The sequence below is a fragment of the Heteronotia binoei genome, chromosome 2 (genome assembly GCF_032191835.1).
Source record: "Heteronotia binoei isolate CCM8104 ecotype False Entrance Well chromosome 2, APGP_CSIRO_Hbin_v1, whole genome shotgun sequence".
NCBI lineage: Eukaryota > Metazoa > Chordata > Lepidosauria > Squamata > Gekkonidae > Heteronotia > Heteronotia binoei.
This window is the reverse complement of record NC_083224.1, coordinates 184,205,780-184,232,735: the sequence shown is the minus strand read 5'-3', so window position 1 is coordinate 184,232,735 and position 26,956 is coordinate 184,205,780. Positions and strand designations below refer to the sequence as shown.

The 26,956-nt window shown below is 43.5% G+C and overlaps 1 protein-coding gene across 1 annotated transcript; it reads right to left on the bottom strand.

Moving 5' to 3' along the window:
- Window positions 1-13: 13 nt before the first annotated feature.
- HNRNPM (heterogeneous nuclear ribonucleoprotein M) lies at window positions 14-26,956 on the bottom strand. Its single transcript, XM_060232634.1, has 15 exons — window positions 26,735-26,956; window positions 17,682-17,854; window positions 14,332-14,390; window positions 13,367-13,462; window positions 11,543-11,743; window positions 9,789-9,942; window positions 8,731-8,780; window positions 8,180-8,240; window positions 6,770-6,871; window positions 5,348-5,392; window positions 4,378-4,452; window positions 3,981-4,079; window positions 1,904-2,694; window positions 1,359-1,410; window positions 14-679 (listed from the first exon to the last, which is right to left on the bottom strand). The coding sequence occupies exons 1-15, from the start codon at window positions 26,884-26,886 to the stop codon at window positions 516-518; spliced, it is 2,274 nt and encodes a 757-aa protein (XP_060088617.1). The 5' UTR covers window positions 26,887-26,956; the 3' UTR covers window positions 14-515.

Here is a 26,956-nt window from a genome sequence, read left to right as displayed (position 1 = left end):
AAGGTAATACAAGTCACAAGAAAAATGGTTTAATAGTGACAAAGCCCATAAAAGACAGATGGTTTCAGTCCAACTCAGGTACTAACCATACATTACCAACACACAAGTTCAGACATTCAGACAAATTTTCAGAGGATCCACTGTCCACAGGAGAACATAGTCATCAACACTACTGACTTTCTTGAGAAGTCTCCCATTCCCCCAAGTTCTTCTACTCACAAGGGATAAAAAGACAGAAAAAGCCACCAGAAAATGGAATCCATTATCAGACAAACTGTATACATCTTTAAATTCAACAAGATGATGCCACTACAAAAAAAAAAAAAAAGCATGTGGGATTGTGCATGTTAAACAGTTTCAATGCAAAACACCTTTTTCTTTTTAAAAAAAGGAATTAAAATTACTCCAGAAAGCAACTGAGTTGTCTTAACCATCTTTACATCCAGGCAAAATTAAAAAAAAAGTTTTAGGACAAGTACAAATCCAATACTTTCTCTGTGTTTAAAAAGGTCAACTTAAGCATTCCTATCAATTCGCACATCAATTTCTCTGCCGCGGAGCTGGATGCCATTCATCATGCGGCAGGCTCTCTCGGCGATATCGGGGGACTCGAACCGAACCACGCCGCACCCTTTCGACTTCCCACTCTCCATCTTGATGTCTGCGTACAGGACGTGACCTGCAGAAGAGTTAGCATGAGGAAGTGACTCTACAGGTGTAGAGGAGAAATGCTAACAGCGGTTTCTGGCCAACAGTCAGTTGACCTCTTTGGACTGTTCACATTTTCCTTCTTTATAGACAAGCAACTGGGCAAAAAGACAAAATACCCCTGACACCCCATTTGTCAGCGTTCTTAGGGATAACTGCCCCAATGATAAGCCATGAACAAGGGGCACCCACAATCCACTTCTGAGGCTGTGGCCGTGACTTTCAGAGAATAGAAGGACAGAAATGGGAAGACATTTCTTTCCTGTGATGATGCCCTGCTTATGGAATGCCAGCCCTCTAAATAGCCTTTACTATCTTCCATTTACCTGTCTTTACTATCTTCCATTTAATGCTTGTCATGTTTTATTGTTCTGATGCAATACTGCTTTAACATTGGTTAAACCACCGTGGAGATTTTACGGTCAAAGGCAGAGCATAAATATTTTCACACAGATAAAGTGTGGGGGATCTGGCCTTCTAAAGGGGCTACAACATTAATTTTCACTGAACACATTTTTTGGAGTCAACAATCAGGCAAACCCAGCCTGTCTCAAAATGATACTGTTGACATTCACTGGGGGTGGGGGAGATGCCCTGTATGCCACTCTGATCTCTCTGGTGGGAAACTGGGATCACAACCTATTACTCACCACATTCATTGAACTTGTCTTTCAGCATCTTCCAAGTGAAGTCAAAAGGAAGCTGGGGAAAAAAAGACAACCAGCCTCACTATCAATGCACTGCTTTGCTAGCTACAACCCTCGCTAACTGATGCTGCATCTGAGGTCCCACAAGATCAGACCACAGTCCACAGAGGTGTAGGCTTACAGTACAGTAGCTCCCAAGCAGCGTTCCCTCTAAGCTGAGTTAGCATGAGCTAGCTAACAGTTTTTGAGCCTCCAAGCTCACACATTTTAATCTAAGCTCAGGAAAAATGGCCCCAGAGCAAACTAATTTATGCAGCAGTCCCAACTATAATGCCAGTTGCTCACAAAGCAGAATTTTTGCTCACAAGATTCCACAGCTTAGAGGGAGTATTGCTCTCAAGTCACCCTGCCCACTTATGTCCCCTCATTCGCCAAACTCACCCATTGGAAAGGGTAAGGAGGAAACCCAACACAAGTCAGGGGCCCTGCCATTGCTGTTATCCCACCTCAAAGCAGTAACACTGCCTACGGCATCCTTATCTACTCACGTTTCTCACAAAAATCTGGCAAGCTTTCCTGGCCACACCAGGAGCGGCGGCGGCAGCAGGCCCTCCGGTTCCAAGGGCTCCGGTGAAGCTTCCGGCTGCAAAGTTCCCCCGCTCCATTTCCATCGTCCTCTCGAAGGTGTTGCCCATGGCCAGCCCCATCCTGTCTAGCCCTGCTCCCATGCCCTGTCCCATGGCTGGCCCCATTCTCTCCATGGTCGTGGCAGCAGCCCCCATGCGGTCCAGCCCCATCCTGTCCATACTGCTGGCTGCTATGCGGTCCAGCCCCATCCTGTCAATGGGGGCAGCCCCAAGGCGGTCTAAGCCTGCGGGCATCCTATCCAATACGGGTCCCATCCCGGCAGGTACCATACGATCCATGCCCAGGCCCATTCTATCCATACCGGTGCCCATCCGGTCTACGCCACTGCCCATCCTGTCCATGGTGGTTCCGACACGGTCCATAGCTGTTCCCATCCGGTCAAGGCCAAAGCCAAGGCCAGTACCCATCCTTTCCATTCCTGTGCCCATCCTATCTATCCCAGAGCCCATTCTATCTATGCTGGTTGCTAGGTGGTCAATACCAAGAGGCGCCATTCGGTCTATGCCGGACCCCATCCTATCTACACCGGAGCCCATGCGGTCCAGCACCAGCCCCATCCTGTCCATCTCGGATCCCACCCTCTCCATCCCGTGTCCCAGCCCGGTTGGTAGCCTATCCATCCCGGTGGCCATGCGATCGATTCCAGGGGCCATCCTATCAATCGTAGGGATGGCGGCTCCACCACCGGCACCTGGAACAAGAACATAGGATGTGGCTGCATCAAATGTCGACAAGAATTCAACAGCTTCTCAAATGCCAAGACACATAATCCCATTGGGCTGCAGCTCAAGCAGCATTTTTTTTTAAAAAAATCACCAGAAATCCTGCTAATCTAAAAATTCAGACTGGTTTTGTTCAGAGGCGGAGACTCTTCAGTCATAACTCTGGAGTTCTAGAATGTTCTTCCTTGAGAGAGGCCATCTCTTACTTTTTGGAAGATACAGGGGATGTACCCAATGGATCCATTCCATTGTAGTAGTGGTACCCTCTCTTTGTGCAAGGAGTCATCCTCCAACATAAGAGGTTCACTTCTGGTTTCAAGGGAAGTCTTTCTCTACCAGAGCAAAGCACCACCACTAGGACAACAGATAAACAGAATCCAATCCAATGGATAATGCTTTAGTTTCTCTTTCTAAACTCTATTTTGTTGTCTCTGAACCATCTTTGGAATTTTTCTGGAAGTAAACTATAAAACTGGAATTGGATTCCCAACAGTCCTTCATACCCCTTCTCCTGGACTGTCAGATTTCTACTGGTCTGCACTGCTTTAAAGCTTTTACCAATTTGTCTATGGTAACAGACAAGTTACAAAAGCCTTTTCCCCATCAACCTTGTTTTTAGACCTTTCATTCTCTTACACAGGCTAGAGTCACTTCTTGTGAAAGCCACACCCTTTCCAGCCCTCCCCTTCTATCAATTAACCCTCCTCCTTGCATCCTGGGCTTCCTGGCAGGGCAGGGTGTCACAGACAGTCGTTTCCCCTGCAGGAAACATTTGTCCAAGGCCTCTCAACACATAAGCCCTTGGCTGAAGAAGAGTTGTTTTTATACCCTGCTCTTCACTGAAGTTGGAACAGCAGACAGAGAGATGGGCTGAAAGCTTTGAGAGAGCTGTGACCGGCCCAAGGTCACCCAGCTGGCTTCATGCGGAGGAGTGGGGAATCAAACCTGGTTCTCCAGATTAGTCTGCCACTCTTAGCCACTACACAAACCCAGACCCAACCTAACTGAATATTCCACACTATCACTCTCCCTCCTGCAACCTGTACCTTTGCTGTACAAGTGAAGCCTTAAGAGCACAATGGATGCCAGTGCTGAAATAACTCAGCCATTGCGTACATGCCTGCTCTGGGCCTGAGAAGGCAACTTTATGGGGCCAAGTCCAGCCGAAAGATTTGCTACAAAGATGTGGAGTTCCCAGCACCAGGCATGATGTACAGGAGGCAGCACCTCCAACCAGGAAATCAGAGCTATGTACCTATTCCTCTTTCCAAGGTGTCTCCAAAAGTACGAGGCATTCCCATTTCATTTCTGGGGAAGTCTCTTTCAAAGCTACCTCCAATTGCACGATCCATCTCTGGAAGGAAGGAAGGGATTTAGTTTTCTGGCAGGATAGCCATACATTTTGTATATTCATCCACTCCAGAATCTTGTTTTCCACAGCTGGCAGCCACAAGCTTCTGGAAAGCTCATAGACCAGATATGAAAGCAATTTTTCCCTCCCCTAATTTACATATACAGAACAAAACAAAAGAGTGGCTGATATTTAGGATTAGTGATTTTAAGCCTTTGGGGCATTCTTCACTCAGCATTCCAACTCTCCATCCCCTGATGGAGCACAACATTTTCAAGATCAAACATCAAGGGACCCTCACCGCTCATCCTGCCGATGTTCATTCCAGAAGGGAAGCGGCCCAAGCTGTCCATCCCAGTGAAAGGGCCTTCCATTCCTGCCAAATATATATATATTGTATTAGGAGTTAAGACAGTTTAATTTTTAGATTTATATCCCGCATGCGGGCTCAGGGCGGCTTACAGCAAAACAAACAAGCTGGGAGATCAGAATTGGGCAGGGGGAGAGCAGAGAAAAGGAATCTCATGGAAGTACATCCATGGGTTTTTACAAGATGCACTGAAGATAGATTCAGGTGCCGAAGCTTATGCACAGAATTGTTGGTCTTAAAGGTGATGATGGACTCAGACTTTGTTCCCTGCATAAAAGTGTTTTGTAGGGATGCTGATTTTGGATTGTGCCTCTGTTTTGGAATTTTGCTGGTTTTGAATTTGTGTGACAAAACTGGATGGCTTTTTGAATGCTGGACAATGGGCTCTACTGCAACAACTGTCTATCTCTACAGTTATGTGTGTGTTTTGATTATGTATTAGGCTTGACCACCGCCATATGTAGTTTTGTATCCTAATGAGAATCGGAATAAAAAGTTAACAAACCAGATTTTGCATCAGGTAAAAGATCAACCAAAGCCAACTTCCTTTTTATCTAAAATGTGGCATAGTAAACCTGGTACGGGGCATAGTAAACCTGAAAGCACCTGGTATATATAGTTGGAGGTAGATGACTGCTTTGAGCAAAGAATCATGACTTAACAACGAGCTCTTTTTTGAATACTGGATGGAAAGCCTCAAACATTAAGCAGCTTGCCCTAACAGAATGTATACAAAGTCAACTTCCACTCTCCAGCTTGCTATTTTGGGGCGGTGGGGGAGGAGTCAGAGAGGGGAAGACACAGGTGAGTGTGGCAAATGGCAACTTAACTGACAGCAAGGCAGGTCTCCACCCTACCCTCACCATTTTGCACTGGTTGTGGCTGCAGTTCCAGCACTCACCTCCCATTTTGTTCATTCCAAAGCCCAAGCCTTCAATGCCCATTCCTAGAGGAAATAAGTGTGGAAATTAGACACAGCTCAAGATGTCTATATATTGCTTCATCTGCTCTGCTCTTCTCAAGATTCTTCAGAGGGGCCCCATGGCTCAGTGGCAGAGCCTCCGCTTGGCATGCACAAGGTCCTAGGTTCAATCCCCAGCATCTCAACTCCAGTTAAAAGGTGATGTGAAAGACCTTTGTGTCCTAAACCCTGGAGAACTGCTGTCCATCTGAATAGACACTACTGACTTCGATGAAACAGTGATCTGATTTAGTATAATGCAGTTTCATATATTCATGTGTGTTCGTTCAGCCTTGCTGAATTCACCAGCCAGCCCCCACCCCCTCTTGCAGTACCCAAAGCCCCAAAGCACATGTTCTCTTGAACAAGAACAATACTAAATTTAGACAGTAGAGAGGAATTCTTCAACTGCACAAATTCAATTGGGACTTGTTTACAGGTATAATCCCTGTTGCAGCTATCAGCTAAAATGACTCAATTTGGCTTCTAATTCTCTACTTGGCATGCCACACACACACACAAAATAAGCTTTTATTCTGGTCTCTCCCATTTGTTAGGGAGACATATAATCAACTGCTATTATGCACTTTAAGGAACAAGTGGTCTTTTTCTGGTTCTCTGTCCCCAGTAGACTCTGCTTTATTTTGAAGTTTCCTTTGCAATCACTAACAGTTTGACCCAGTTTTGTTTGCAGATCTAAGACTCCAAATGCTTTGCCACGCCCCCTCCCTATTTCTGTACTCGGCCTTATGCTGAGTTTCTCGGCATTCAAATGTTTACTCCCTACTTTGAAAGCAAGAGATGACAAGACTGTTTTTATATTTCTCTAAGGATTAACGGACTGTCTACAATCTTGGAACTACAAGTGGAACTCTGCACCCCATCAGTGGTCGCTTCTCAGCTGATTATGCACAATTCCCAGTAGCAAGCACTTCTGCGCATGCCTGTGGGTCTTCACCACAATCTGAAAGGTTATCACCTTCTAGTGCTCAAGACAGCAGCCTCAAATTCAATTGTGTTCAAGAGACCAAAGGAAAAGCTTCTTCAAGGAACAAGCCACTTTGTCCCACCACAGCTTCTAAAGGTTCAGGGCAAACCTCTACAGAGCACAGAGCTTTGTCACATTGGTACAGGGAGTGTGCATGAGTGAAAAATTTACAGCCAGATCCACCTTGATGTTTTGTTCTCAAAAAGCAGTTTATATGCTCCTCTTTTCAACCACAAAGCTTAAGCCACTTGGGGGACCCAGAAGCACACGTTAGGCAAGTGGCCAAAGACCCCATCCAGGATACAGAGAGCTGTGAGATCTGGAAACGGAAACATGGCAAGAGTAGTAAAAGGCAAGGTCAATTTCTCACTCACCTCCAGGCCCCAAGTTGCCCATGCCAAGCCCCTTATTCAAGTGATTGGCATCAATAGGTATCCCTCCTGGCCCCAGCCCCATGCCGATGCCCCCAAGTCCATCTGGAGAGAGAAAAGCATGTTTAAAACATCTGCATAAAACACACAACAGTTAAGCATGTGAAAAATTTGTAAGAGATATGAGGAACTGTGGCTCAGTGGCAGAACACCTGCTTTTACATACTGACGACCAGGGCTTTTTTTTTTTTTTTTTTTTTGAGAAAAAGCCCAGCAGGAACTTGTTTGCATATTAGACCACACCCCTGATGCCAAGCCAGCTGGGAGTGGGTTTCTGCTCAAAAAAAGCCCTGCTGGTGACCCCAGGTCCAACCTCCAATTAACAGTATTTTATTTTACTTCATTTACTCTCTGCTCTTTCTTCCCAACGGAGGGGCACAAGGTGGCTTATATTGTTCTCCTCCCCCCCCATTTTATCATCAAAACAACCCTGAGAAATAGGCAAGGATAAGTGTGAGAGACTGGCCAAAGGTCACCCAGCATCCTTCCACAGCAGAGTGGGGATTCAAACCTGGGTCACCCAGATCCTTCTTGTCTGGCTAACAGCTATACCACCCTGGCTCAATTCTTCTTTGCCCAAGACCCGGAAGAACAGTTGCTGCTCAGAAGAGACAACTTCAGCTCAGGGACCAACAACCCAACTCTTCAGAGGTCCAACACTGAGGGAAATCACATCTAACCACTGCTCCCAATGGAATCAGCTCCCACAATTCACTGTTTACCTCAGGGAATCTGTTTTAAAAATAAGTTCTATAAGCAGACAGCTTGGAAGTAGCTTGCAATGAAATAAATCAGTTGATGCCACTCGGGGCTTTCTGATTCTACATGACAGATTTCATAGCCATATTTTAGAAAGGACACTTCCAATCCCAACTGTTATAATACTCAAAGGAAGAAAAAGCTCCCTGAAGAGCACAATTCCTAAGCAGGGCTTTTTTTGTAGCAGGAACTCCTTTGCATATTAGGCCACACACCCCTGATGCAGCCAATCCTCCAAATAGGCCCTGTAAGCTCTTGGAGGACTGGCTACATCAGGGGTGTGTGGCCTAATATGCAAAGGAGTTCCTGCTACAAAAAAGCCCTGTTCCTAAGAAAGAGGACCGGAAATGAAACTTTTCCAGACAACAGTGAAGATGGCAAGATTTGGCTCCTCAACCAAACTTAGTAACAATTTCCCCAGCTAATGTAAGCAAAGATCACTGTAAAACATGAAGAATTAGTGACCTGGCTGCTGTGCCTACAGCAGAAGACAGCATGAGAAAGATGGCCCAAGAGAAAGCTGGAAATGTATAAGTGCTTCTCCCCAGAGCTCTCATAGCAGTTATGCCTGTCGTGATTCACAGATGTACTTACGAGGAAGCTGCTGGGGCCTCTCCGGAGGGAAAAAGTCTCCTTTGGGCAAGGCTCGCTCATCCTGGAAGAAGAGGCAGCAACAAGCCACAAACAAAAAGTATTTAGAGAGGTTACATAAACAAAGCAGGTCTTTAATCATGGCCTCATATTCAGTGGAAAGAGTTTCAGAAACATCTTTCAACTGCTCATATGGAGACGACAAAGGCCACATGAAACTTTCAAGTAATACATTAGCTACTAAAACAGTGCCTCAAATAAAGCACAGTACACACAAAAATTACTTGAATAAATTTACTGGCAAAGCCTGGACATGACACCTGAAGGCAGGCAGGGAAAGAGAGCTAGAAAGATCTTCTGCGGTAAGGCACACTAGAGTTTGGGCACTTGGCATTGGATACTGCAGATTCATAGTGCTAGTCTTTTGCATCAGGGAAGGCTCCTTGCACCCAAGAAAAGCACCTCCACAGAACAGATTAGCAGGATCCAATCCCTCAGCTGGTAAGATTCTATCCAACACTCCCTTGCCCAACACTCTTCAGACTTATACTCACCATCTTGACATGCATTGGTCTATCAAATAGAAGCTGCCCGTTGAACATGGCTAGGGGGTATTGGAGTCAAGGATCACCAACAAAGACTTTGCCTGACCAAGATTTGAAGACATCGCCTTCTGATTTTACTAGATGCTGATTAAAGTGGGCATGCCCATAATCCAAAAAATGTGGAAAAATGGAAAGGGGGGGGGGGAAATCACACCAGCTTGACACTAGCTAGACAAGATTAAAGGAGAAAAGAAACAAAACCAACACAACTGCTAACTTCTTAAATAGAAAAAAAATCAAAGATGTCAAACAGAGCATCGAGGAGTAAGCCTCTCCCTCTCTCTCTCACACACACACACACACTGAGTTAGGAATTATACAGTGGAAACCAAAGGCAGCCAAATGAATATCTAAAGGAAGAGACTTCCATGATAAGATGCTTTCTTATCATAAGAGAAAAAAATGGAGCAAAGCACAACATTGCAAAAAGCATTCAACACCAACTGATTCATTTTGCTCAAGTATATCTTCCTCTTTAATACAACAGTGGCTAAAACTTCTCGGCCCAAGGAATACCCTCTTCCTATCTTCTCAGCCTCAAAACAGACATTTAAGCATGTGTGTCCCTTCACTTCCTTTTGCTAGCTTATTAAACACTCATGCACAGGCAACTCACTGCACAGATATGCTGATGGCCAAAGAGGAAAGTGGCACCTCGTAACTCTTAATAAGACACAAAAGACCACTGACAGCTTAGACCTGGTCACTGTATGAAAAGGGGGAGAAAATAATCTATCTCTGGACTGTATCATTTCAAATGGCAAGATGGGAACTCTTGACTGAACAATCATCTATTAAAAACAAAGCCTTTCTATATATAACACATCCTTAAAAATCAACCAGTAAAGAAGAAAACGTTCTAAACCTACCCCTGCACTTCAGCATGCTAATTCTCTACAAGCAGGCTCAGTTTTACTGTTAATACAGAGGGAGAGTCCATTGTGACCCAGGTAACCAGCTATTCCACAAACAAGGTGAGAACTAAGCCATACTCCAGATAAGGATACAGATGGCTTGAACAGCTTCAATGGCTTGCTCAAAAGTCACTGTGCCAATTCCACGACTTTTGCCGTCTTTGTCTTCCAGGATGTCAGCACGAACAACCACACCAGCCATGCAGAACACTTCCTTTAATTTCTTCCAACCAACTTTGTAATCCAACTGGAGGGATTAGAGGGAGGGAAAAACAGACATCCATTAGAAGCCAGAGAAAGTTACACACTGTGATATTTTTTAAAAATTAGTAGCTTGGGTCTTTTAAATACCTACACTTCTCTGTCATGGAGACCTGTAAGTAAGTACCTTCAGTACCAATCTTCTATAGCTAGCTTTCAGGTCCAACTAGCAACATCCAACTCACTTCTTATTTATCTCACCCCACTATTTTTCCTTTTAAGCAAAACAGTACTGATCCTTGAGGATGAGGCATAACCCATTCAGGGGCTGAACACATTATTTATTTTAGGGATTACAATACCACCTTTGCATTAAAATTGATCTAGCAGACAGCAGCCACCCACATAAAGAGGCTAGCACAGTAAAACACCAACAGAAAAGGACATTCTTCACAGACCCAGAAGGTGATCATGTAAGTACTGGATGAATCTGAGTGGAAAGGAATGTCTGTAACTGGGATGCTACAACAGAAAATGCCCTCTCAGGTGAATCCCTCCCCCAGCCTCGGAATGCAAAGGTACATGCAAGGATTCCAACAGGTATATGTTATCCTATATCACTGCTTTCTGCTGTATTGCTAAGAGAACTTCCACCTGGGGCCTGGTATGGTTAGAGCTTGAAAGATGGCAGGACTCAAGCGACAGGCATAGATCTCTAAACCAAAGCAACTACTCCCAACAGCTGAATTCTACTGTTCCACTCAATCTATAGTTGTGCAAGTGATTTACAGTGAAAGCAATTTGGCTCTAGCAATGAAGCTAGGTTATCTGGACTTACCCACATCTAATCCAGGATTTGCGCAAGAAGAGAAAGTTTAAAAACCACCGGAAAACTCCAGATGCTTCATACAGGCAAGCACCTAGCAAGGAGGTCAGTTGTTTAAGGTGTCATAGCTGAACTGCTAGCTACCTAGATTAGATTACTGCAATGCACTCGGGGGTGGGGGCTGCCCTTTGAAAAGTGCACAGAGGCTCCAACTGGTGCAGAATGCTGTAGCCAGGACTTGGACTGAAGGTGGTCGCAGAGACCATATCACTTCAGTCTTGACCCATCTACACTGGCTCCAAAACTTTCTGAGCACAATTTAAAGCGCTGATCGCTGAAGACCTATATGGCTTGGGAGCAGCAAACCTGAAGGGACACCTTCTCCTTGGCAAACCTTATCCGACCATTACAGTCATATTCCGAGGCCTGCTTCGGATGTCTGCTTTCTGACATTACGTGGGTGGTAATCTGGGACAGGGCCTTCTGTCATGGCACCAGAACTCTAGAACTCTCTGCTGTAAAAGACTCACCTGTCCCCTTTAGTTGCTGTCTGCTGCCACTGGGCGAAGACTTTGTTTCATTTGGAGTTTCCTCAGTGACCCCTCCTTCTTGCCTTACATTTTGTTACTTTTATTTTTGTGTGTATCTGTTTTAGCTTGGCTTTGATTGTGTTTCTGTTTGGGTTTAATGGTGTTTAAGACATGTGCTTATTATATATTTTATTATATATTATATGTTTTAAATCTATTATTATATATTATATGTTTTAAATCAACCAGCCGTCTTGATGGCCCTCTAAATAAATACATAAATGACTTACATTTGCCACAAAGACTGTGCTTCCTAGTCGGCCGGCCTGCAGGGCATGGATGATCTCATTTGGAATGTTGGGGTTATTGAGGATGCTGGGAGGGATGTTGATCATCCCAGGACCCCCAGGACCAGGCCCAATCCCCATCCCTCCACCTGATGCTGCCATTGCCTTCTGCACGGCTCTTCTTACATGCTCTCCATCAGGATCCTTCAAGAGAAGAAATGAGTTTATGCAAGGTCTGCTTTCAGAACAATACAAACTCCCTCCCCCCCATGAATGTGTGAGAAAGAAGCAAGCCCTTGCACTGAGTTAAGTTGCCCATTGCTGTTTGCCAAGCTTTTTATTAAACAAGTTCTCTGAAGTCCTGCACACATACAGCTGTGGCTGCAAAAGACTATGCTGATTTGTGACATATTTTAATCTAGAACCCTGAGGGAGTCAAAGAACTGGAGGTAAACTTTCTAAAACCACAAAGAATCTGGAGAGCTCTCCCTTCCTCTGCAACAAGCATCATATTCAGACCCTCCAGGAAAGGGAAGACTTGTTTGGGGGGAGGGTTTGAGGATCAATTCATTGAAAACTAGTATAAGCGGCAGAAGCAATTCCCAGTTCACAGGCATGTTTCAGTGAAACAAGAAGAATTAAATGCAGAGCCTGAATCTCTACAGACCACAGTATGAACCTGCAGACAAGTAGGAGGAGGAAGGAGTGCCCTCTGATTAGAGAAGCAGATCTACAGCATGAGGCATATCAAAAGTCGCTGCCATCTTTGACAGTCCCAGTGGAAGGAATAATTCTGAGAAGGCAAGAAGAGATGCCCAGCCTCCACCCAAAACAGGCTACAATGATTCTCATCTAGCCAAAAGCCTGTGGGTGGATTGAACTAAACCAAGTTTCCCCAACATCGTGCCCATGGGCATCATGGCACTCACCAAGCTTTTCCGAAAATGGATGGGGGTTTTGTAAGGTGGAGCTTGTTACTGGTTGCCCTTATTCAAGTGAAAGGCATTTTCTATAGAATGAACAGCAGCACCAGGATCAGGACAACTGAAATATATGTACTGCTTATATTCCTATCAAACCTAAACTTCTTTCAACTCGGTTAATAACACACAATGAAGTCTGACCTGGATAGTCTAAGCTAAGCAGGGCTGACTCTGGCAAATACTTGGATGGGAGACCTGCTTGGGATACCAGAAGCTGGGAGGAAGGGGAAAGCTTTATTCAGCCACCTCCTTGAATATCCTCAAGGCCCTCAATAGAGGTCAGGCACCAGAGGTCACCATGACTTCCAGGTGCGCGCGCAAACACACAAACGCATATATAAATACAAAAAGCAAACTACCACCACAAAGTGAATAACGTATAACTTGACATATGAAATTGTACTATTTGACATATTTACAGAATTTAAACGCATAAATATCTTTATTTTCTGTAAGAAAAATTGCAAGCATGCCCAATCTTTAGAGCTCTCCCTTCCTCTGTAACAAGCATCATATTCAGACCCTCCAGGAAAGGGAAGACTTGTTTGGGGGGAGGGTTTGAGGGTTTGAGAAAGAGTTGCAAAATGCTGCATCCTATCATCCTCCCCCATCACACATGGCGTTAATTTCGGTTAAATGAGAGGTAGGAAAAAAATACAAGTGGAAGCTGGAAAACAAATTCTGTGTTTTTTTTAAAAAAAGTCAGCACCAGACTACCAATTCAATGACAAGATCTATGATGTCAACTCAAAACCCTGAAGGGCAAACTCCTCCCTCACTACATTCATTCAGGGAGCATCCATAACAGACGCACACCAATCGCATTGTAGCAAACTTTGCTCACCTCCTTCACTTTCAAGGGCCTCCCGCTGAGGCTGTGCTTGTTCAGGACCTCCACAGCCTTTTTCATGCTCTCTTCCATTTTGAACTCAACAACACTGTGGGGTAAGAACAAGGCCGAATCACAAAACATGCCCAAGCTTTAGGCTCTCGGGCCCCACCCAATCGCAACAACTGACAGCTACTTACGCGCAACCCTGATGCCGTGGCGATTTCGTGGGGAGCAGCAAGGACAGTGTCGGGGGGAAAGGGGGGGGAGACAAAGGAAACCAGTTAGTAAGAGCTCGATACTAAGAAGTTAAATATTCTAAAAAGGATACTTAAATTAGTCTTTATGATCTTTAAATCAAGACTTCACTCCCCAACACCAACACAGCTGTAGTTACCTGAACTCCGTATGCTACTGCTACGTGGCCTGGGGTTTACACAGAAGGAGCGATATGCAGAACAGACTAACTTTTAGAGATGTCGTCCTCGTAGCTCCTGGTTGCCTCTAGGAAATCAAATCCCTAGCCACTCTGTTCCAATCAGCCCTCAGGGAAGATGCTGAAACATCCTTCCACTGAACTGAAAAGCACTAACACCTACAACAACTCTTTATCTTTTTTTTCATTTAGAGACAGACCTGACATTTCTACAAACTCTCTTCCACACTAAGCTTACAAGATCAGCAAACGAGAACCACAAGAGACATTTAAGCTAAGTGTTTAACGTTAATATGCCAGTGAAAAATACACAAGGACCCATGCGTACAGCCAACACCGAGTGAGCACAGCAGGGGGGTGCTGCTGGGCCTACCAAGCCCCCTTCCACCACCTCCCTGCCCACCCATGAAGCAGCTTTGGGGCAGCACCGACGGTAGAACCACTTCTACACACACGCTTTTTTCCCAAGTTCGTTCGGTTCAACACCACCATACAGTTACATTTGTCATGTAGTTTTAAATCCACGGAAGAAATGCTCTCAAAGACTTACCCTTGACTTTCCTTCAGCGTCCATTAAGAGTTCCACGTATGTTACCTCACCAACTATAAATCAGATTCCAGACGGTACATAGACCAAAGGGAGAAAGCCAAGAAAACAAGGGGAATTTAGAACAATCGTCAACAACCTTATATGGAGCCTCTGCCTTATTAGAAAGCCCAGGGATACTCCACGTTTGCTAATCCACCACAACTTGGCATTACAGGTGTGCAGTAAATTTGAACACAACATTAATGTATAGTCTTGATTTTCTCCTTCCATGTTAACATGCCAGCAATTTCCACATTCTCAGCTTTCCCCGAATCTTTGGTGCCCACTTGGCTCCAAGAAATGGCCAACCTGCACAGATACCTGCTCATGTCCACTTTAACCAAATGCTTCAAATTTGATTTGTTGAAAGCGAACATGCATCACTGATATTCAAACTAGAGAGCATGTTCTGCCTTCTGGAATGGAGGCCAAACTCTGAAAGTCACTTTATGCAGAACCGTAGCTAACACTCCATTGAGATGGCTTGCTTAACCATTTTCTGTTCCCAAGCGACACATTCTGTATTTACTTCATGCAAAGTTCCTCCAGTGAATCCACTTCATTTTGCTATACTTGTATTTGACAGACCTTACTGTGTACTACTCTTCCACTGAATGATGTACAAAAATTTCTCATTTCATCACATCAGCTCTATGATATAGGTCAGGCTAAGAGAAGTCACTCAGTGAATCTCAGGGTTGTGCCAGAATGTGAACCTGGCCCTCTCTCATCCAAGCTCATCCTCAGGGAGGGGCTGCAGCTCAGTGTCAGAGCACCTGCTTAGCATGCAGAAGATCCCAGGTTCAATCCCCAGTATTTCCTGCTAAAAGGATCAGATGTCATAGATGAGCTGAAAGACCTCAGCTTGAGACCATAGAAAGACATTGCCGATCTGAGCACACAATACTGACTTTGATGGGTCAATGGTCTGATTCACTATAAGGCAGTTTCATGTGCTCGTATTCTAGCCACTTCACCAAACTGACTCTTCTCTCGTCCCATTTCCAAAAATTCTCCCTGCTCTGCACATAAGATGAGCCAAAGGTACACTAAAGGATATCAAGTAAAAGCTATGAATGGGCACAAGCAGGCATAGAAGACTACTAGCTTGCCTCATTTTGAGAACTGACTTGTTCAACATGCTATTCTTGCAACTGATATTGCGATATGACAGCACTTGTTGCTTGACAAAGAACTACTACAGCTTGGCCTCCAAACAATGTAATTACTGGAAAAGCTTTGGCATCTGAAATTTAAGAATTTAAATCAAATGCTCTCATAAGACACAGACATCAAGTAGATCCACATTAGGAGGACAGAATGAAATGCAATTTAGAAGATTTGGTGATCAAAGGGTGGAATTTGTACAAGTCAAAGCCTCCGAATAAAGGATGGGGATCAACTCTAACCTGGTTCAATTTTGGATGGATCAATCACAAAAGAGGGAAATCAAGAATGCTGGTGCATCTGAATAAAAGGGAAAATGTACTGCACACCTGTAACTAAGTTTCACCAACAAATGATGCACTGATATTACTTCACCGAATGGCCACCATTTGGACGTTTCAGAGGGAGGCATCCAAACACACCAGTTGAGAGATCTGAACAGACCACAACACTTGTCTCCTAAACCATATTTATTGGTGCCAAGACACCTCTGGAAAGTTATCATAAAAGACTTTCAATATCGCAAGGATGTTGAGCGATGGAGTTGCAGTCTGTCACCTCAATTTATCTGCTGCTCCAAAACGGTTCTGCTTGCTCCCAAACCTGAACCTGGAGCTTGTAATTCATGCTTACAAAACCCCAGAAACAATTTTTAGAGCCACATCCTGGTTCTTGGAAGTACTGTGACTTGGAGCCAAAAAAATAAATAGAACTGGATTTTGAGGCTAAAAACATAGCTTTAAGAAACACGTTACTCAAATCTCAGCTGTAGTCACAAAACCCAAGAACGCACCATCTGTCCATAATACACTAAGCCCTGCAGAGAAAAGAGAGTTCACTGCTTCTCCTAGGAGCCTCCTGCAGGAAGAAGCAGTTGAGCAGAACAGTGGAGGAAACGAGTCTCAAGGACTTTTGCATCCACGTGAGCTGGAGAAAAAGACCAGAACACACTTGGACCAAGTTCAACATAGTGCTTGCAGTGGGACACACCCATGCATACAGACACTTCTATCCACCAATATTTCTGACACGGCGTTGGTCAAGAATTGACATGTTCCAAAGCATAAGGCCCATTCATAATTAATGCAACAAAACAGTAACTGGAGAAGGACTGATAGCTCAATTGTAAACCCACCATCTGTTCACGACTGCTAAGATTCTGAGTAATACCACATTTAATTATGAATGGGGCTGTGCATTCCAATCCCATTTAAACTTTTAGTGAACCCTTCCAAAGTTTGCTTTCCTTAGGCTCGCAAGCACATTAGCTCTCAGTCTCCACTTTAAGCCACAGGTACACATTGGACCCTATCTTTCAGAACACGTGACCCTACATTTATTCCCATTGAATACATTTCAAGAGATGTTCAGCAGGAGAATGGAGGTATTATGTAACTTCCCTTTTTTTAAAAAAAAAAACAACCCAATCTAGAATCCATTATCAAACCGCCAAGAAATTGGCTGGTTTTGGCTGCTTGGTATAGCTTTTGAAGAAAGAGCACAATTTTTAAAGAAAGTATTTGAGCATTCCAGCCCTTGAGTGAATACCAGATGGGTGACAGATATGGCCACCTGCCAAACAGACTCAAACAAGATTGCTAATTTTTGCATTACTGATTTCTTTTTAACCGATATGTCCCATATAGCAGCCAATAAGCCATTGCCAGTATCCCTTTTTGTAAAACCCAAAGGGGCGGGAGAAACATAAATCCATCCTCCTGTGAAGTCACTCTCAGACAGTCCTGGGTATTCAACAACAAAAACAAAATTGCCTAACTACTGCTTTCCTCCTCAGCAGTAAGTGGACAACTTGTCCTGACCCTTGAAAGGGTTTCAAATAAAAGAACCTCGCACCAAGCCCCGATGAAGTCTCGCCTCTTCCAAGAGACAAAAAGGCTCCTTTATGGAAGCATGATGAGCCGATGCCAAACACAACCTGCACACACAGGATGCGTTCCTGCGAGAGCGCAGCAGCTAGCATGCAACACCAGAAGGCTCTGTCCTCAAAAAACCTTAGTTGCTCAACGTGGCTAAGTCTACCCAGAATCACTTCAGGCATGTTCCTGTTTTCTGGACAAGGAGTTCCAATCACAGGTAAGGACAGCCAACACATTTGAGGCACAACCAAAGTAGTTTACCTTTCTCTTTCACCAGGTCTTTGAGGTACTGCCACTTCACATCAAAGGGAATGTTGGTAATGAAAGCTCGGTATCTTTTTGAAGGGCTGGTATAGGGCTCAAACCGGCTGCCACCTCCCCGCTTGGCATTTTTCTCTTTTCTTTTCTCACTCTGGTTTGCACGATCACCTTCACTGTAAGCAAACGCACAAAAATGAATCAGTTACAGAACCTTGGGAAGTTAAGGGCTTCAGAGAAACAACCAGATCAAATTCCAGGAGCTCAGTCCAGAGTAATTTTTGGAAGGCACAAAATGCAACAATCTTGATCTGGGTCTTGTTCTGGTCAATACCTGGGCGGGAGACCTCTGGAGACAGCCATAAGTTATAGAATGGCAGACTAACCCCACACACCCCAACATGCAGACTGCCTTCTTGCAGGGATGAATAGTCATAAACACTGTTGTTCCAAATATCTGCGACCAGGGCCAAAGTTTCCAGGCAAATTTTATATCCCCCCCCCTCCCATTACTCATATGAAGATTTCTCAGTGATGTTCTGAACTCTTCTATACAAGCTACCTTTCCAAAACCAACAATTATTCTCAACTCTTCTACACAATCTACCTTTACAAAGCCAGCAACTAATACCATATCCATTTGGATTTTTTTACATTTCCAAATTATACTTTCTACATATTCAAGAGTTTCTTGATCTCTCACAAATTGCCCCAAATATTTTCCTAGCAACCACATACACAGACAAACCATCCCCCAGCATCTTTTGCACCTCATCCAGTACTGCAGTAGTTAAGAGTGTTAGCAGTAAGTTCGCAATGGAGGATTCAACCAAGTCAGTTTTTACACCCTGTAGTATCATGTGAGAATGACACTACTTGGCCTAACTTATATGACTGTTATAAAGATTACTACAAAATCCTGAAAACCCATAGTGTACTAAAAGAATACATTAAAATCAGTGTACTGAAACCTAGGCTAAAAACAACTAAAAGCACATATGTTAGGATCTCATAGATCTGTTTGGTTACTGGAAATTGTGTTTTTTAAAATGGCAGTGGTTTTTTTAAATAGCAGGAGTCTTCACCCAACCCAAGGAGTTGAGAGTTGGTTGCATGAGACAAAGGCTCCTTCCACTTTAAGTTCCACCACTAGCAAAAAAGGTCTGCAGGATCCAACCCATTTATACTGTGCACTCATGTGTTTTTATTTTTACTATTACGGTATTTTCACAACTTTGAAAGGTAGATTATTCTGAGGCATAATGACTGGACCAGAATCTGAACCCAGATCCTCACAGCCAAATCTCATGTTCTACTAGGTGGCCAGGTCCAACTCAGGGGACTGGGGGTGGAGTCAGAAGGTTTTCCCATTCCCTAAAATAAATAACACAGCGGTATAGTTCCCCTGAATAATCTTGATTTCCTCAGCCGCCAGCAGCTGCACTCCGCTAGATGAAATAGACATATACACACACAGCAGCCAAAATAAACACAGTTTGCAACACAAACTTTTGTGATCTCACTGGGGCAATGCACTCACAGGAGTTGCTGAATGTAACCATCTGCTCTATTTCCACCAACTTCTTCAGACTAACAGGAAACAAAAGGTTCTCTTTTACTCTTTACTATTATTTTACTATGCAAATGACTTTTGAAAGGAATGTAAAACGGTGATGGCTTCTCATCCTTTCTCACAGCTTCACATGCTCACCGGGAACAGCCACATGACTCTGTGGGCTCGTCCCGCCCCCATTTGCTCCTACTGAGATGCGAAGGTACACACACTTTTCAAGTTTACAAGCTTTTTCTAAGCCTTCTGAAGTGGAAAGCACAATGTAGCTGTTGGGGCGGGGCTTCCCCTCACTGGCCAGCTGAAGACTACGCTCTATCCACCACACAAAAACAAGCTCTGGGTATTAACGTTTTACTCAGCACAGCAGGGGGAAAACTTTTCATTAGAAAATTGCCCAATATATTCAGACAAATGGAGCTGATTTAACATATTACCAGGCCTATATTCAGTGAACACAGCCACTTGGAAAGTTTTTGGAAGTATCTTAATAACCCAAAAGTAGTAAATTTGAATACTATATTCCAGGGCTTTTTTGTAGCAGGAATTCCTTTGCATATTAGGCTACACCCCCTGATGTGGTTAATCCTCCAAGAGCTTACAGGGTTCTTCTTACAGGGCCTACTGTAAGCTCTTGAAGGACTGGGTACGTCAGGAGGGTGTAGCCTAATATGCAAAGGAGTTCCTGCTACAAAAAAAGCCCCGCATATTCAAAAATTATATCATATTAACACTTGTAAATACAAGACCATGACAACAGCACGCACCTGCTCACTTAAAAATGCAGAAGCCCCAAAAGCTACTCATGCACTAATTTTAGTAAGCAAGCTCCCAAAGCATTATCCAATGTGCCACTCTGTGTACTACAGTTTGAATTTTCACCATTACCACAACATCCACAAAAGTATTTACAATTGCTCCAGTGTGGATGCACTGGAGGAAGGTTCTTTCTGCAATGAGTCTATGGGCAACCTATCATGTTTTGACCCCTTTCACCAGTCATGTTTGGGTAATATACACTATAGATGCAGTTTCTGGAGACACATATTTTTTTAACAAATTGAATTTTTAAATGCAAAAGCTTCCATAAAACCTTGTGTGACATATACCATCTTAGAAGATGACTTCACCCTGTTCTCACACAAGGAGGAGTGCCTACTAGGATAAGAATGTCCAAAAATGGTACCAAAAGAAAGAACATGCTTTCATCTTCTTAGTTTAAAGCATATGCAAACCTGGGCAAATTTAAGTCTGTTTACAGCCCACACAAACAATAAATTAAGATGTTTCTCATCAGGTGATAAGATTGAGTAAAATAATGCAAGGGCAGGCACAAAAGGTCAGTCCTGTGTTATCCTCACCACAAGCTAACCATCAGGTACAACTCTCCAACAATAATGCCTCTTGATTTGAGAGTAAAGCAATACGAAGACAGAATATGCAAGAGAAGGGGGGGGGGGGAGATCAATTACAACTGATTAGCAGCCATTATTATTAAGACAGTTCTAGAGCACAGTTGTGTTAGCCTGCAGTGCAACAACTAGATTCCAGTCCAGTTAGCACCTTATAGACCAGCAAAATTTGGGGGATATGATTCTAGAGGCAAACCTCCTTTCATCAGATACCCCCCAAAATCTTATTGGTTTCTTAAGGTGCTACTCTTCTGGAGTCCAACTTTTATTAAGTTGCATTAAGCAACAATTTAGATACAAAATCCAGAGGGATGAAATGGCAAAAAAACCCAAAAAACCTCCACGGCTTTTTAAGGAATAACTAGCTTATTGGTGGTGTTTAATTTTTTTGAGGCTTATACCAAAATAAAAATTGTAAACCAGAAGCACAACTTCTACACGAACAGAACTAGGCTGCTGTCTTCACTGTTATTTCCAGGGGAAACGTCACCCCCACCTTTCATCCACAGCCTCCCTATTATATCTATTGAGGGCAATTAATCTGCCTCTAGGTATTAATTTAAATGCAAGCAAGATTAATAGTTGAACTGAGATATGAACCCAGATCTCTTCCCTGGCTCATTAACTCCCTAGGACATATGTTAACACTGCTACATTTCAACATAAAAATACCTACACATTTTCCTTCATGAACCACAGGACAGACAGAAGATGGTGGGAGCTGGACCATTCAAATTGTGGAAACTGAATGGTAGGAGAGTCTTTGGCAAGCCCTATGGAAACCACACCCACATCCTCCTCCCACAGCAGCATTTCCCTTTTTTAAAAAAAGCATGAAAGCCTGCTCACAGAGCTCTGGCCTCCAAGGTATGTCACTGTCTCACAGTCTTCCATCTGAAATACAGAGATAATGTGTGCGACCTACCATTCAAAGCTACTGCACAGACAATACGGGAAATGTGCTCTTGTATATACATAAACACCCAAAATAATCACTATTAGTATTTAAAGTAATTTCATCATTTTTGTCTGAGGAGCTCAAGAAAGATTCACCATTTGACATTACAGTCTTATACATTCAATTTCTAAGGATGCCATCTTGGACTTCATTTTAACCTGGTCTTTAATTTTCTATTTAATGTTTATATTGGAATTGTTTTCTATATTTGTTTTATGGCTCTATACCTTTTGCTGTACATTGCCCAGAAACCAGCACAAGTCGGGACAGAGAGATTAACAAAGCAAATAAATAATAGAGTTCTTTCTCCCAGTTATAAACTGCCATTCCTGAAACCAGAGGTAGAAGCAGCAACTAAGCCTTCTTCCGCCATGGGGGGGGGGGGGGAGGGGAAGGTTCCAGATATGATTAACATCAACTTTGCTAAACACTTTTAATCCCATTTTCAGGTAGAGTCAAGTTTTGGCTGAAAGATGAGGCAAAAATATGTAATGGCATAATTACATTAATTTATATTAGTGCCTGCAGAAATGCTGTTACATAGTATCCATATCTATTGTGCTATACATTACACCTGCTACTCTGTTTCCAGCTCCATTAGCCAAGAGCACTTATTTCTACTCATGTTCACATGGATTTTTTTCCTCCAACAGAGCAATCCCAGGCACAGTTACAATCTTCTACGTCAACCAAAGTAAATGGGTCTAGCCCAATGTAACTCTGTTTAGGACTATACTGTAAATTACTCTAAAAATATTTGTGCAGAAAAAGCAACAAAGTGTAAATGGATAAATAGAATTTGGTGTAAAATAAGCATATTAGAGAGGACATTAGTAAATATTAAATAAAACTGAAAGGTGTATTTTGAAAGACAGCTGTATTCATTTTGAAGGAAGCCGTAAGCTTCCTTGGGAGTCATTGGGTGCATTTCCACTACACTAAATAATACTTTTTGTGACTGAATTTCTGCTATTCTTACAAAGTAAGAATCGCATTCCCATCTTCAAAAGTTCCATAAAAATGTAATTATTGCAGTTAACATTTGAAACCTTTCCCTCCTGTTTTTGGCTTTATACGTTTTGGGGTTTTGTTTTTAACCTGTGGCCATCTTTTACCATGGGAGGGCACACTGATGGATTTTCATTGTCCCTTTTTCATGCACTTAAGCTGCCACTTCTTATCCTGCTGGGTGATTTCACAATACATGGGCTCTGCTGCTGGATTTTTATTAGTTATTGTTTTATGTAAAACATTTTTACACCACCTTTTAAATCAAAAAAGGTCTCAAAAGGGGTGGATATCAAGCATTAAAGCATTTCAGCATTAAAATATTTTAAATAAATTATATACAATAATGCAATAAAAACATATAGACAGACATAACACTAAAGACCAGGGTAGAGGCCAGTAACACAAACAGAATAATACGTCTTCATCCACTTTTACCTCTGATGTTGCTGTGGAAGCCATGAGATAAAAATTAATGGGCCTCACGTACTAAACATATTACACATGCATATTATGTGGGCACAAATTAATGTAATTCCCCTGCCTACTACTGAAAAATTGTACATATAACTGACAGAATAAAATACATGTATAAAGTTAGCATAATATAAAGAAAATTTGATACTTGATAGTGTAGCACTCATAGTATACACAGACACGGTAAACTTGCTCGAAAGCTAAATTTTAATTGAAAATCACTGGCACATTTTCCAGAGAAACATTAATTATATCTGTCAATCACCCTGTCTATACAATGTACTATGTATATTATACATACATACAAGACAGCCAGTGTGGTGCAATGGTTAGTGTCAGACCAAGTTCAAATTCTCACTTTACCATGGAAGCTTGCTGGGTGACTATGACAGACAGGAGGCTGTCCTGCCTCTATGAGGTAAAAGAACCATTCAGCTGTTTTCATACTTATGGGAGTGCGTTACAGAAAAGTAGATCTGTCTCTAGGGAGTGGACCATTTTGTGTGAAGCTCCACCTGATAATGTTGGAGAGGTTTAACTATACTTCTGCACAAATGTTGGAGAGGTTTAACTATACTTCTGAGAGTTGTGAGGCCTGTCTCTGGTAACTACATGTTTAAAAGGAATTCACTACATAACCTATACACAAATTTGTCTTATTAAACCTGCTTCTATGATCTCTGCACTCCTCATGCTCAATACAAAGCTTACCTCACAGCAGAAACCCAAAGCCTTTACACTTCCTACAAGAACATTTTGTGACTGAGAAGACTTGTATCACAAAACCAAACTGGTTCCCCAAATTCATCAGAGAAGTAGTGTGGGTCTTGTCAATTTAAAAAAAAAAGGGCTTATCAAAGTGACCTTGGGTAAGATACACTTTTAGTCTAACCTATCTAACAGTGCTGTTGTGGAAATAAGACAAGGGAAGCAAAATTGTTATAAGCCCCTTTGGGTCCTACTGGGGGAAAAACATGGAATCCAACTGGAGTAAATAAATGTTTCAGCATTATAAAAAGCACAATATATGACCACATATGGCATTATGTTTTTCAAGGAAGTAACTTTATGCATAGGTCAGTGTTGCACAGTGCTTGAACCAAGTTCAAATCTCAACACCACCACAAAAAACACTCCGTGCACAGGATTTAATCACTCTCTATTGTCCCTCACAGTGCTGTGAACATAACAGAGCAGAACCACTAGGTTTCCTGGAGAAGAATGGAATAAAAAGCACACTTAACACATCTGCACACCTACAGATAAATATATATTAGCACAAAAGATATACTGGAAGCTTTAGGCATACCCACAAACAAACATTTTCTGTTCTAACACTGCATGGAAAGAGGGGCCAAAAAGAAAAAAGAGTTGGTTTTTATACCCTGATTTTATTTACCCTAAGGAGTCTCAAAGGAAGGTTACAATTGCCTTTCCCTTCCTCTCACCACAACAGGCACCCTGTGAGGTAGGTGGAACTGAGAAAGTTCTGAGAAAACTGTGACTAACCCAAGGTCACCCTAGCAGGTTTCAGGTGGAGGAGGAATGGGGAATCAAGCCTGGATCTCCAGATTAAAGTCTACTGCAGAAGTCTACTGCACTACCACTAGCACTTTAGTTAAACTCTCTGGTTAACCCTAGGACTCTTTTAACAGACATTAACTTGCTTAGCTAAACCAGTGAATAACCTATGCACTTTTCTTGATTACACCAGATATCCTACGATTCCTTGATCTGATCCAAGTCTAACATCCACTCTGCTGCCTCAACAGAAAGAGTAGGAGTCCAGTATCACAGATTAGCAAAATTTGTAGTAGCGTTTGAGTTCTAGTGAATCACTGTTCACTTCTTCAGAAGACTCACGAAAGCACCTGACTGCTCCAAATTTCGTTAATCATTAAGGTGCTACTGGGCTCCTACTGTTTTCTACTGCTACACAGCTACCCATCTTTGTTAAATTTGTCTACTCTGTCATATTTATCAATAGCTGGAGGCAGTTCAATTACACTTCTGAATTGATTTTGTATCCTGCAACGTAAATGCCTAAGTATGCATATGTCATATGCACTGTACCCTCTAACTGGAGTTAGCGTGAGCTAGCTCACAGATTTTTAGCCTCTAGCTCACACATCTTTGTCTTAGCTCAGGAAGGATGATCCCAGAGCACACTAATTTATGCAGTCGCTCACAAAGTAGAATTTTTGCTCACAAGACTCTGCAGCTTAGAAGGAACATTGGTCATATGCAGGGGTGGCCAAACTGTGGATCAGGAGCCACACGTGGCTTTTTCACACACATTGTGTGGCTCTTGAAGCCCCTCCCCACCCCATCAGTTGGCTTGGAGAAGACATATGTCTCCTTAAATCACTTCTCCAAACCAAACCAGCCAGTAGCTTGGAGAATGCATTTAAAGTTAAAGTTGCTTTTTTCTACCTCTCCCTCCCATCATCTATTTTCCTTCCTTCCCTCCGGCTCTCAAACATCTGACATTTATTCCACCTGACTCTCATGTTAAGCAAATCTGGCCACCCCTGGTCATATGTAACTAAACCGTCAAGTCTCTCTTTTAACATCACACCCTCTCCCACTCCTCCATTTGCAGGTCGAGGCCTATCTGTGAAATGAACATTCCCCTGATGAAGAAAGTTCTGACTCCCAAAAGCATATGCTAGAGCAGGGGTGTCGAACTCATTTGTTATGAGGGCCAGATCTGATATCTTGTTGGTTTTAAAGGTGCTTTCTTTGTATTTCTCCCATGGGATCCAGGGAATGGGGCAAAGGAAGCAGGGACTGCGGAGGAGGGGGGAGCCTCAGCCAACAGAAGGGAGAGAGTTGGCTCAGTAGCTTTGCTGTGCAATTGAGAGAGCCTGGCAAAGCAAGCTCTGGCTCCCCCCTTCCTCCCAAAGGGAGAAGGCTCAGCCAATGAAGGAAACAGAGGTTTTGCTCTGTAGTTCCTGTGCGATTGAACAAGCCTTGCAAAGCAAGCTGTTATGCAGAAGAGAGCAAGAGAGAGGGAGAAGGAAGCAGAGGACAGCCAGTTGCTTGGGGGGGGGGGGGGCTGATAGGAGTTCTCTGGGGGTCTGATTCGCCCGCGGAGCTGCATGTTTGACACCCTTGCGCTAGAGTAAATTATGGAAAAGTATCTGCGACGCCACTGAACCCCACCCCCGAGTTAACATTTTAAAGGTAAACCGCCCAAGCACCAGCTTCTCCGAATGTACACGTGTGCACACGCACGCCAGCACAACGAGCAGGCCCAGAACACGCAAGCCGGCCCGCGCTTCGCACGTGAAAGCTACAGAAGGGCCTTTTAAGCGTGAACCGCCCCAAGTTTTCACAGGCCCGTTATCAACCGGGTCGGTATTTTGAGAAACCCGAAGAGTTCTCTCGGATAGCACAGCGAGACGAGGCCCGGCCAGCTGTCGTAAGGGAAGAGCCCCTCGGGGGCGTCTCCGCCAGTCCCCTACACCTCCAGAGGTACCACCAAAAATGCCGTGTGGAAAATATACAAAATTATTTGTAATGCAAAATCAGTGTATGTTCTCTCTTACACCCCCCCCCCCCACATATGAGTACGCAATCCCTATCTTCCCGGCCCCCAACGACCCATGAACGGCTTCCTCTCACAGACCCCTTCAGAGCTCCGTCGCCAACGCTGTTGCCAGCCCCGTTGGCCGCCGTCATCCCCCCGACTCCGCCAGCAGCTACAGCCGCCGCTCCTGCGTCCGCCATTTTGGCGCCGCTCTCGGAAACCGCCGCCGACGCCACCACAGCCGCCGCCATTTTCTCCTCAGGCTACCCGACGAGGCGCGCCAAAAGGGAAGGCCTTCACTGCGCAAGCGCGGCCCCCTTC